This window comes from Propithecus coquereli, unplaced genomic scaffold (genome assembly GCF_000956105.1).
Source record: "Propithecus coquereli isolate 6110/MARCELLA unplaced genomic scaffold, Pcoq_1.0 Scaffold127, whole genome shotgun sequence".
NCBI lineage: Eukaryota > Metazoa > Chordata > Mammalia > Primates > Indriidae > Propithecus > Propithecus coquereli.
This window is the reverse complement of record NW_012136858.1, coordinates 4381752-4392494: the sequence shown is the minus strand read 5'-3', so window position 1 is coordinate 4392494 and position 10743 is coordinate 4381752. Positions and strand designations below refer to the sequence as shown.

Genomic DNA, 10743 nt, shown 5'->3' with positions numbered 1-10743 from the left:
TTTCCACAAAACTTTATACAGTTTAAAGCTATACACCAATCTATAAATCTCAGAAAATGGGGGAAAAAAAACCCTTTATAAGATCACATGTATAAAACAAGAAATGAAATGTGATTTTATTTAAGGCAATACTGGGCTACTTCACAAATCACCACCTCAAATATTTACACTGCTCCACACTACTAGTTTCTATCACATTCACAAAGGATTTTTTTTAATACCAAATGTTTAAAATCTTCAATGTAGTAAATTCTTTATTCACATTTCTGTTATATTTCATGGACTCATAACTATATCCAATTAGAAGCAATGAAAAAAAAAACCTGTAGCTATAGGAAACTGCTAAAGAATCTGCTTTAATTTCTCATGAATACCACCCAAAAATACTGGATGGCAAATTTACAAAGCAGAGCAAAATGCTGATATAATGTGCATACTTTGTGAAAAGTAATCTTGAGATCATTTTGTAAATAAATGTTTCATGTAAAAATCAATGAACTATGGCAGAGCTTCTAGTTTTAGTTCAAAAAGTTCTTAATTTAAAATAATAAAAGAACAGTTTTAAAAACTTGATCACTTAGTTAAAAATTAAAATTTCAAATATAAATGTGTCATTTAATAGTTTAGACTTACAGACTGCTGGTGGCAGCAAAATGATTTACAATAATAAATATATACAAAAAAGGTATCTACAAAGAGTACTGTTATACATGAGCAGTGACCATCACACAGATAATTCAGTTTAGTTCATGAAAAGGGCAGCTGGGTGATAGAAATTTGAGGTTTAGCTCAATATTTACAATAAATGAAGTACTGATTCTGTTCCTCAAGTCCCATAGGGATAAAAAAAGTTTTACATGACAAATGTCATGCTTTTTTTTTTCTTTTTTGGCCAGGTTAAGTCATGTCAGCAACAACAACAAAAAAATGAGTTTCACAATTCTAGCATGCTTGATGGCTTCCTATTTAAAATAAAACTATAAATGATGTTTATAGTACATTAATTATCAGTACTGTCCTCTGCCTGTGGCTTTACCTACACTGATTTCTTTCATAACAGACATATCTGGATCATTTGAATGTACTTCAAGTTTTTTCAGACTGACGGTAGGTTTCATTTCCTGAAGTTGCTTTAAGACAAGCTCAGTGCAATCTTTAAGATTCTTGTCTAAAACAATTTTTACATTATCACTGCACTGAAGCTGTGATGGATTGGCAAACTGTACAAACGTTTCACTTTCTTTACAAGAACATATATGATTTCCACTAGTCACAGCAGTCTTGTCAATATTTTTTCTTGAATTTGAATGGGATCCTTTTTTGGTTCCACTATTTGGATGGTCTTTGTCAGTATTTTTCTTCTGCTTCACTGCAGACTCCTCAAGAAACTTCAGAAATGATACTTCAAATCCCATTGGTTTAAATGAGCTCCAGTCAAAAGACGCAGGATGCTCCTCAGTGGTTTGAATTGCAACAGCAGTTTCTTCTTCTTTACGCATGCTACTTAACTCAACTGCTGATGCTGGTTCAGCTTTTTCAATTTTCCTTTTTTTATTTTGTGAGACATTTTTTTCTTTATTAACTCTCTTCAAATTGCTTGCTTTTTGTCTTTCTGGCTGGCGGGGGTTATTTTCCTGAAAATCATTGCTTATATTTGAAGAGGTATTAGCTTGGGTCTCCACACTTGTGCTATCTTCATTTATTAATTTTGTAATAAATAATTCCGTTAGCTCGTCCATTTCATCCTTTTCATTTTTTTGAACTTCCTTCTGTGGAACTGTAGTTGTTCTTGAGTTATCATTGCTCTCCGATACACATGTGTCAGAATCTTTCACATCACTCTTATCACCTTCTAGCTCAGAAGTTTCCTTTACTTGTGAGCTGCAACACCGTTTGAAGACAAGAAGATTTCGGTGTTGTGATGTAAATGCCTTAGACAATTTATGACACTTATAGTGTCTAATTATGTTGCTTTCACTTGTAACAACTGAAGTACATCCCTTTATCATACATGGATACTGGGTTACAAATTTGCTTGTACACTCAGACAAGGCATCATTTCTAGCCTTTATAGAATATACATGCTTTCCACGTTTCAGAGAATAAGGCTTATTTTCTTCGATCTGCTCAATCTTTGCATTCTTGTTTTCTAAATTACTTTTTTTCTTTCGTTTGGTCTTAGGCATTTTTATTCCTTCCTTTCCACATCTGCTGTGTTTTGTGCCCCGATGTTTAGCCTTTGATTTTTCTTGGTTTGCCTTGCTTGACATATTTTCCTGGCCCGGTGTTAACCTTCTTGGCCGAATCAAATGAGCTTTATGTTTGTCATTATGTTTATTAAAGATGTGTCGGAGGAGATTAGACCGAGTTGCATATATACGGTCACAGCCTTCACAATCACACTTATATATGCCATCTTCTTCTGTTTTACTTGCCTTTATCCCAATTCCATGGTCTGCCTCTAGATGAACAACATAGTTCAAATATGTAGTAAATGAAGATTTGCACTCTAACTGGTCACAAGGAAATTTCCCAACATCCACTGAAGCAGTCATACTTTCAATTTCCTCAGGAGTCATTTCATGAAGTTTCATGTAGTGTTGTATTAGGCCAGTAATTGCCTGGAAAATTCGAGAACAGTCACTCACCTGACATCGAAATTCTTTCATAGTTTGTTTAGTTTCAGTTTCTTCACTTTCTTTACCAGCTTCACTTTCCTCTTCAACCTCTGCAGAAAATGCAGGTAGATCCGATTTGTGTACAGCCTGGTAATGAAGAATCAAATTTTGCTGTATTGTAAAGGCAGCAAAGCATCCCTGGTGAACACATCGATAAGGTCTGTAGGGGCTGTATCTTGTTGGAAACTCAAGGGATTGGGAAACTGGCTTCTTTCGTTTTTTCTCCTCCTTTTCTTTTTTATGTCTCCTAATTTTTCGTCCTTTGGTTTGTATGTTTGTGAGAGAATTTGTATTATATTGTCCTGAAGTAACTGTAATCACCTGTGAAGAACTTTCTGTTTTTTCAGGACTTTTTTTTTCTGTAAGTTGTTTTTCTGGGATCACTGCTACATTATTGAGGGCATTTTCTATCTCTGCTCCCAATTGCAAAGCAGGCTGGGATTCCCTTTTATTTTCTTCTGGCATAGCTAGCTGTTTTTTTACTTGTGTGATTCGTGGGGCTGACAAATTTTCACTCTGAGATTTTCTTCCATAAGGCCTTTTTATTTTTAATTTCACCATTTCTTCGGTTGTAAAATGATGTACCAACTGACAGTGTGCCCGGAGATTTGAATTTCGTGTAAATGTTTTTGTACATGTAGGTACTACACACTTAAACGGAGCAAATTTCAACTGATTCTTCTTAATTTCAAGAATCATCTCTGGAGTATATTGATGAATTTTACCATAGTGCTTAAATAGGGCATCCTTTGTCATAGCACTGTAGTTACAGCCTTGGTTTTGACACACAAAGGGTTTATTAACTTTATCACTAAACTGAATGTTTATCATTTCAGAAACTGGTTGAACAACTGTGATATTTGGAATTGATTTAACAGGGGTAGGAGTCAGTGTCACAGATGTATTTATTAGTACACACTGGGATGCTGGTGCGGATAGGTCATTTTCTAATTTCAATTTCTGTAAGCCTTCTAAAATTTCCTGTATTTGATCCTCCTTATGCAATACTTCAGGCTGAGGAATGTTACCTTTCATTGGCATTACACTTATAAAGGAGGAAAACTGAGAAGAATCAGGTAATTTGTTATTTTGTACAGTGTTTACCGAAGGAAGCTGAATGTTATAATTTATTTGTGCATTCTGTGATGTTTCACCAGCACCCTGAGATCCACTTTTTACCTCAAGTATTTGAGAATTCATAGCAGTTTTAATAATTTCAAGAGTCTTTTCAAAGTTCTGTATAACATTGTCTTCAGGAATCTGCAAATCAGAATTTATTGAAGTTGTGCATGAATTTAAAGCCATCATTTGAGAATCACCATTTTCAGTTTTTAATGTTAAAGGAGCTAACACTGTATGAGCCTCAAGATTGGTTTTGAAGTTTCCTTTTACATCAGTCATAAATAACTGATTGTCAACACTATTTAATTTCTGTGTTAGGTTTTCCACCAAACCCTGAGGTTCACAACTTGGAATTACGTTTGAATGAAGGTTAGTAGTTGGGATCTCAATACTCTTTGCTATGAGTCCCATTGTTGTTAAGTCACCTGTTACCAAGTTTTGGGAAACATTAGGTGCAATTAGTGAAGGTGCAACTTTCTTTCTTCTCTTAGAAGCACTGTTTCCTTTTTTATTTAAATGACCAGATCTTGTGTTCTGAGGACCACTTATAACTGAAACACGTGAACTGTTACCAGTAAAATTTTGTGATGGTCCACTAGAATTAGGGAATGAACTAGAACACAAACCATTTTCGACAGTCTTCAGTAGTAAGTCATTTGTTGGCAAAACAGGCAAACTGCTACATTCCTCAACGGAAGTTTTGGAGTTTGGTGTCCTATTCTGGTTTGCCAGCAGGGCGTTTGGGTGGCATACAGTCTGCAACAGGGGTGGCACAGCTGGACTTGGCATCACTGCTGCATTTACTTGTGCTGCATCTGAGACACAACTTGTTGGAACATGAGAAAGCATTTCACTGCCCTCAAATGTACTGGGAATGCCAGCAGTTTCCAAGGCCTGCTTAATAATTTCACTTCCTTCTTGACTAACATTAGTATTAAAATTAGTCACACGAGGAAATGTATTTGGTAAAAATGTTGAGCGATTTTCAGCAGCAAGAAGCTGTAGGAATGACGGATCTCTAAAACATGCTTCTGGATTGAAGGTAGATTGTTGTGGCTGCTGCAGATTTACTGCATTTGTGGAGAGAATCATGCTGGCAAGAAGAGAAGGCTGTCCATTACTCTGCAGAAGTTCTTGAGCAATTTCTGCTCCATCCAGTGGTTTACAATAAGATCGCTTAGACAAGTGTCCACCCAGTGATCTGGGATTAGTAAAAGCCCTGTAACACCTGCTACAGATAAATTTCCCATCTCTGATAATTGCAGGCCATTTAGCCCTTTTGTTGTGCTTGGGTTTTCTCTCCTTCCCATTTGGGCCCCGCCCACGCTCTTTTTTAACTTTTTCAGGCGCAGACTGTTGGGCATTGGTGCTATTGAAGTCATTTGCAACATTCACTTGCGAAAGAAAAACTGCATTCTCACCATTACCCTCCTTTAGAAAGGAGGAATTAGTGTTTCCTTCAATCTGTGAGGAATAATGATTTGTATTATTTTCCAGTTGGGAAAAAACAGAATTAGTCCCACTGTCTGCTGGTGAAGGGAAAAGAGACATTGAACTACTTTCTGCAGGTAAAGGAAGTAAAGGATCTGAGCCGCTGTCAATATTCAAAGGCAAAACTGTTTTGGTTAGATCTTCCATTTGTGCTGGCAAGGCAGTATTAGATAAATTTTCCATTTGGGAACATAACATACCACCTTGTTCATTTTTATCCTGAGAAGTTATATTTGGAGTTATGACACTTTCCATTGAGGGCAACAATGGAGTTGACACACTTGCTAAATGGGCTGGAAAAATGGGAGGTGAGACATGCTGCAACTGGGCTGAACAAGTAGGATTCCCATTGGCTTTGGTCTGTGGTGTAAAAAATGCATTAGAGCTGCTCATCTGTGATGGCAAAAAATAAACAAACTTTCCATTATTTGGTGTATTTAAGCTGTTAGACTTCTGACCTTTTTTACTTTTGCGCTGCATTTTAAATGCAGCATACTGGTCAGGGTGTGCTGTCTTCATGTGTTTCCCAATACTCTGTGAAGAATTATAGGTTCGAGTACATCCCTCGACCTGGCAGCTGAATTTCTGAACTGGAGCTTTTGGAGGCACTGATGGAGTTCCTAATGAACTACTTAGGTTGGGCTGTGGTGGAACAAATGTGATACTTTCCAATGTTTTAAGAGGTAAATTATAAAGACTGGATGATGTTTTAACACTACTTCCACATTCAAACTTGGAAGTTGGTAAATTGTTTTGAAATCCTGCCTGATTTTGCACAGAAAAGGTCATCAGGTTGTTCACTTGTCTTTCTAAGTTTTGTGGTGTAAGGTCACCTATTTTGAGGGTTTCTGAATTTACTAAAGAATTCTGAGTAATCGGGGCTTCATTAAAACAATCCTGTTCTTTTCTCTCTTGGAAACCTGGATGACATAAATCATTACAAGTATCTTCAAGTGGTGTATGTAAATTTGTGACCAGTGATTCACGACTGCCTTCCACAGGTGAATTTTCTTGCTTTCCAAAGTTATCCTCGATCCCCTGATTCAGAGACACCTTAATGGACACAGCTACCTCACTGGCCTGAAGCAGAGTAGTAGCAGCAGGGTTTTCCAAACCATTTGACAATGGTCCATTAGCTGGCCTGAGCTCAGAGGCAGAAATCTGGTCTTGTTTGGTCACAGCTGATTCTGCTTTGCTTTTATCCCAGGCATCACTTCTATCTGCTGGTAAGCTGTTGTCAATATTGTTTTCTGAAGGAAGCACAGACCTTTCTTTCTCAGTATTCTCTGCTGTGTTCTGATTCACTTCCAAAGGCTGAGCAGAATCTCCAGATGAATTAAGTGGGTCTTTAGGAGGCAGCACTTTTTCAGGAGGGGTATTATGATCATCCAAATGCTTTTCCAGCTCACTCTGAGAACGATAAACTTTACCACAAGCTGTGAACTTACAAGTGTAGGTATTATAATGTTGTGCTTCATGATCATATAGTAAATAAGCTTCTGAAAAAATCCTGCCACATTTAGGAAACATACATTTTGCTCTAAAGACTTGATGCTCTTTTCGGTGGGTTAAAAGCTCTGCATAACTATTAAAACCAGCTTTACATTTCATCTGTATACAGATGTATGGTTTACTTCCACAGTGCATTTGTAAGTGATCATTAAGATGAGTAACACTCACAAAATGCCTTCTACAGTACTGGCAAATAACCTTTTTGCTCTGCATTTCAAGAAAGCGCTTAGCATCTTCATTATCTTTGTGCCCCTTTACATGAGCAATTAAATTTTTAAAGTACTTAAAGCCCTTTTTACAAAAAGTCACAGGGCAATTAAATTCATTAACAGGTACTGGTTTCTGGACTGGAATCACTTCTGGCTCATAAGATTTATCTTTGTCATCATTCTCATCATCTGAACCATCATTATCATTAAACACTATGAAATCCGTTGAATACAGGCTATTCTTTTTTATAGGCCGTTGTTCCTGCTTAGCCACAGTATTAGTCTTCTGATTTTCACTGGTAGTTGTTATCTTAGGAGGCCTTCCCAATCTTCTTAATGGTTTCATAGCTGCTAGTCTTTCTTTACTAGATTGTTTAACATGCAACGTGACATGAGGGACAAAAGTTTCTTTAGAATTAAAGTTTTTTGCACATATGGGGCAACTGTAAATTCCATCTTTGTAATGTTTCTGAGCATGTCGTACTATTCTGTGACCAAGGAATTCTTTGTCACATAGCACACAATACTGCATGTAGGCTTGCCAATTCCTAAACCTAGCAGATATAAAGCCCCTCTCTCTTAATTGCTTTATCTCTCTCTTCTTCTGCTTTTCATCACCAACGTCTTTAAGAAGGCCAGAATTAGCACCAACTCCACCAGAAAGCCCATTCACAGAAGTTTCTTTACTCTCTTCCTGGTAGTCTACTACTTTCTCATATACTTCACTGTCATTTAGTTCATCTATTGAAGATACAATGGATGCTTCTTCTCCCATTAATGCAAGACATTGTCGTTTTAAGGTTTTCCAATCCCAGAATTCTGGATCAAAGGGCCACTGAGTTTTCAATACAAGTAAGAGCTCACAGCGTAAAGAATTTGGTATTGGAAGATTTTCTTCATCGTATTTCTGGTCTGGCTGGTTATACAACATTTCCACAGCATAATATGCATCAACTGTAGGCTCAATAAGAAATTCACTCAGTTGACAAGCACGTTTAACTTCCAGATCATCAGGCAACAAACATGAAATGGTCTTGCAAATAGATATTTTCACTTCAGTATTTTCTGTAGACTCCAAGCGAAGAGCTTTTACACATAGTTCTATACAGGTAGCAAGTCCAGCCCCTTCAGTCTGTGAAAAAGCAAATAGGAAATGTTAACAGAATCTACACTAATTTATTTGCGATTTTAGTTTTTAAGATCGAGGTTTGCTTTTCTAAAATCTTGCAATTGCAACATATGATAAGATTCCCCTTCTAAAGCAATGCAGGTGTGTGCGTGTGTGTGTGTGTAAAATGAACTGCATAGTATAGGAGAAAAAGCATAAGTACTGGAAGAAGCTAAGGTAAGATCTGGGTATGAAATCATCTAACAGCTAGGCAAACTTGGAAGTTATTTAACTTCTCTGACCTTTCATATCCCATTTATACAAGAGGTCAAAATAGCACTTAAACTTCCTAAAATTGCTATATTAAAGGAGATTAAGTATTTAAAGTACCTGGTATAAAGTCCAACACATAGTAAGTGATCAATAAATGTCATCTTTATGGGCCCAGAATGCTTCCGCTGCTCAACTCTGCTAAATGTCATCTTTATCATAAATCTTCCTTTCTAAGTTTATATTTGCAATCTTTCTGAGACAAACCCTCTTAATCCAATTATAACACTGAGAATGTCCCCATATTTCCTAACTTATTAGTAATGAAATAAGTATTTCATTTATAACAAAATAAGGTATTGATCTCTAATAGTGGGGATTCTAGTGCCATCATAAAACTGAGTGCCAAATCACCTACTTTATGGCTAGACCAGCCTAAGAATTAGGAGGAGACAGAACCCAATAAATGTTTTCTTTTGCATTAGCATCTTGAACTATTATTATACAGCAGTAATGAAGGTAAGAGTCAGCTGAAAGATATAAGGCGTGAAGAGACAGAAACAGGATTTAAAGACTAGAAAGGAACAATGATATATGAGAAATAAGCCAGCCACAGAAGGTGGCCACATTTATTTGAATGGAGTATGCGTGATATAGGATCAAAAGGAAAGAAAGAAAAGAAGGAAAGAGAGCTGACAGGGTCTGTATTTTGACAGGTCAAGAAGAAAACAACATATTTTACTAAAACAGAAGCTTAGATTTGCGGGGCAAAAGGAGAATAAGGAAAGGAGGCTGGGATACTGAACTGGCCTTGATTTGAGGAAAAGCAAGGGCACAAAGACCAAGAAGAAAATGAACAAGAAAAATAGATACAAAGAGACCTGTTTTAAAAATGACAGGGAAGACAGGACAACTGGGAAAAAGGTGGGACCGTATGGGCATTTCCAGTTTTCACATAAACTTGTGTAATTCTTTAATGCTCTTCTGAGATGGAGTTGAGCCATAAAACTTTTACAGTAAAACATCTGCATCTCTGTTACATGCCTTGGCGGCTGCTAATATTGAACAATTAGGCCACTCCTCTGCTATAATATGCAAGAAAGAAAAATACACATGGTCAGTGAAGCTGCACACTAAACAGAGAAAGACACAAAGTTAAGTCTTGGAGGAATTAAAGGTCAAGTCAACCATAAAGATAATCTAAGTCATATAAAATATTGTCAGAAGGTTTGGTATGTACATAAAGGGTGAAAATTCTGAAAGGGGCTGATTATTTAAAAAATTCAGGAAATGATGCAAAAAAATGAATTTAAGGAGGAAATCAGAGTTGGAGGAAGGATATGTCTTGGGGAAAATGACTATCTTATGTCACACGAATGTCAAGCCTTTTCTCCAGAAATGGCAAAAGCTGGTTCAAAAATTCTAGTTATTGCTTATAAAAAACAACTAAAATTATTTAAAAGGGGGAACTCCACTGACATTCTATTCTAATACAGTCTGTGAATGAATTCAAAGGTTCATTTCAACTCATTAAGGGCAAGTAACTTTAATACATTTGTTTTAAAAACATCTTAATGGGCAGTTTGAATCATGGTGTGACGCAGGAGTAGGTGGTGGGATCTCCTTCTGTCTGATTAGCCCTTTCTTGGTCTTGCTTGTTTGAGCTTCAGCTGAATTCAAAAAGTTCCGGGTGTGCTGTGTTCATCAACACCCAAGATCTAGGATTATCAGACATGGATGTGTGGATGCAAACGCCGCTGTGTATGGCGCAGCCATCCTAGAGTACCTCACCATGGAGGTATTTGAACTGGCAAGAAGTGCATGAAAAGACTTAAAGGTAAAGTGTATTACCCTTTGTCATTTGCAACTTGCTATTTGTAGAGATGAAGAATTGGACTCTGTCATCAAGGCTACAATTGCTAGTGGTGGTATCATACCACACATTCACAAATCTCTGATTGGAAAAAAGGGACAACAGAAGACTGTCTAAAGGATGCCTGGATTCCTCATTACCTCAGGACTCTAAATACTCTAACAGCTGTCCAGTGTTGGTGATTCCAGTGGACTGTATCTCCGTGAAAAACACAATTTGGCCTTTTTGTAATTCTATTAGAGAAGCTGGAAGTTTAATTAGCTTTCCAACCAAATTTCTGCATTCGAGCCTTAACCATATTTTAAGTGTTACTGTGGCTTCAAAGCAGCTATTGATTTCCAAACTAGTGGGTTTTGATTGAGTTGACTGTTTATAAAAATAACTGTTTGGATTTTAATTGTGATGCAGAAGTTACAGTAACAAACATTTGGTTTTGTATAGATATTACTTCCACTCAGGTGGATAAGCTCAATAAAGGTC

The 10743-nt window shown here is 36.8% G+C and overlaps 1 protein-coding gene across 1 annotated transcript in view; it reads right to left on the bottom strand.

The window, feature by feature from the left end:
- Nucleotides 1-588: 588 nt before the first annotated feature.
- Nucleotides 589-10743, bottom strand: part of ZNF292 (zinc finger protein 292) — an 88105-nt gene continuing 77950 nt past the window's right edge. The window contains exon 8 of the mRNA XM_012638251.1: nucleotides 589-8144. Within this exon, the coding sequence (XP_012493705.1) occupies nucleotides 1008-8144 (7137 nt within the window). The 3' untranslated portion in view covers nucleotides 589-1007. The remainder of the gene's footprint in view (nucleotides 8145-10743) is intronic.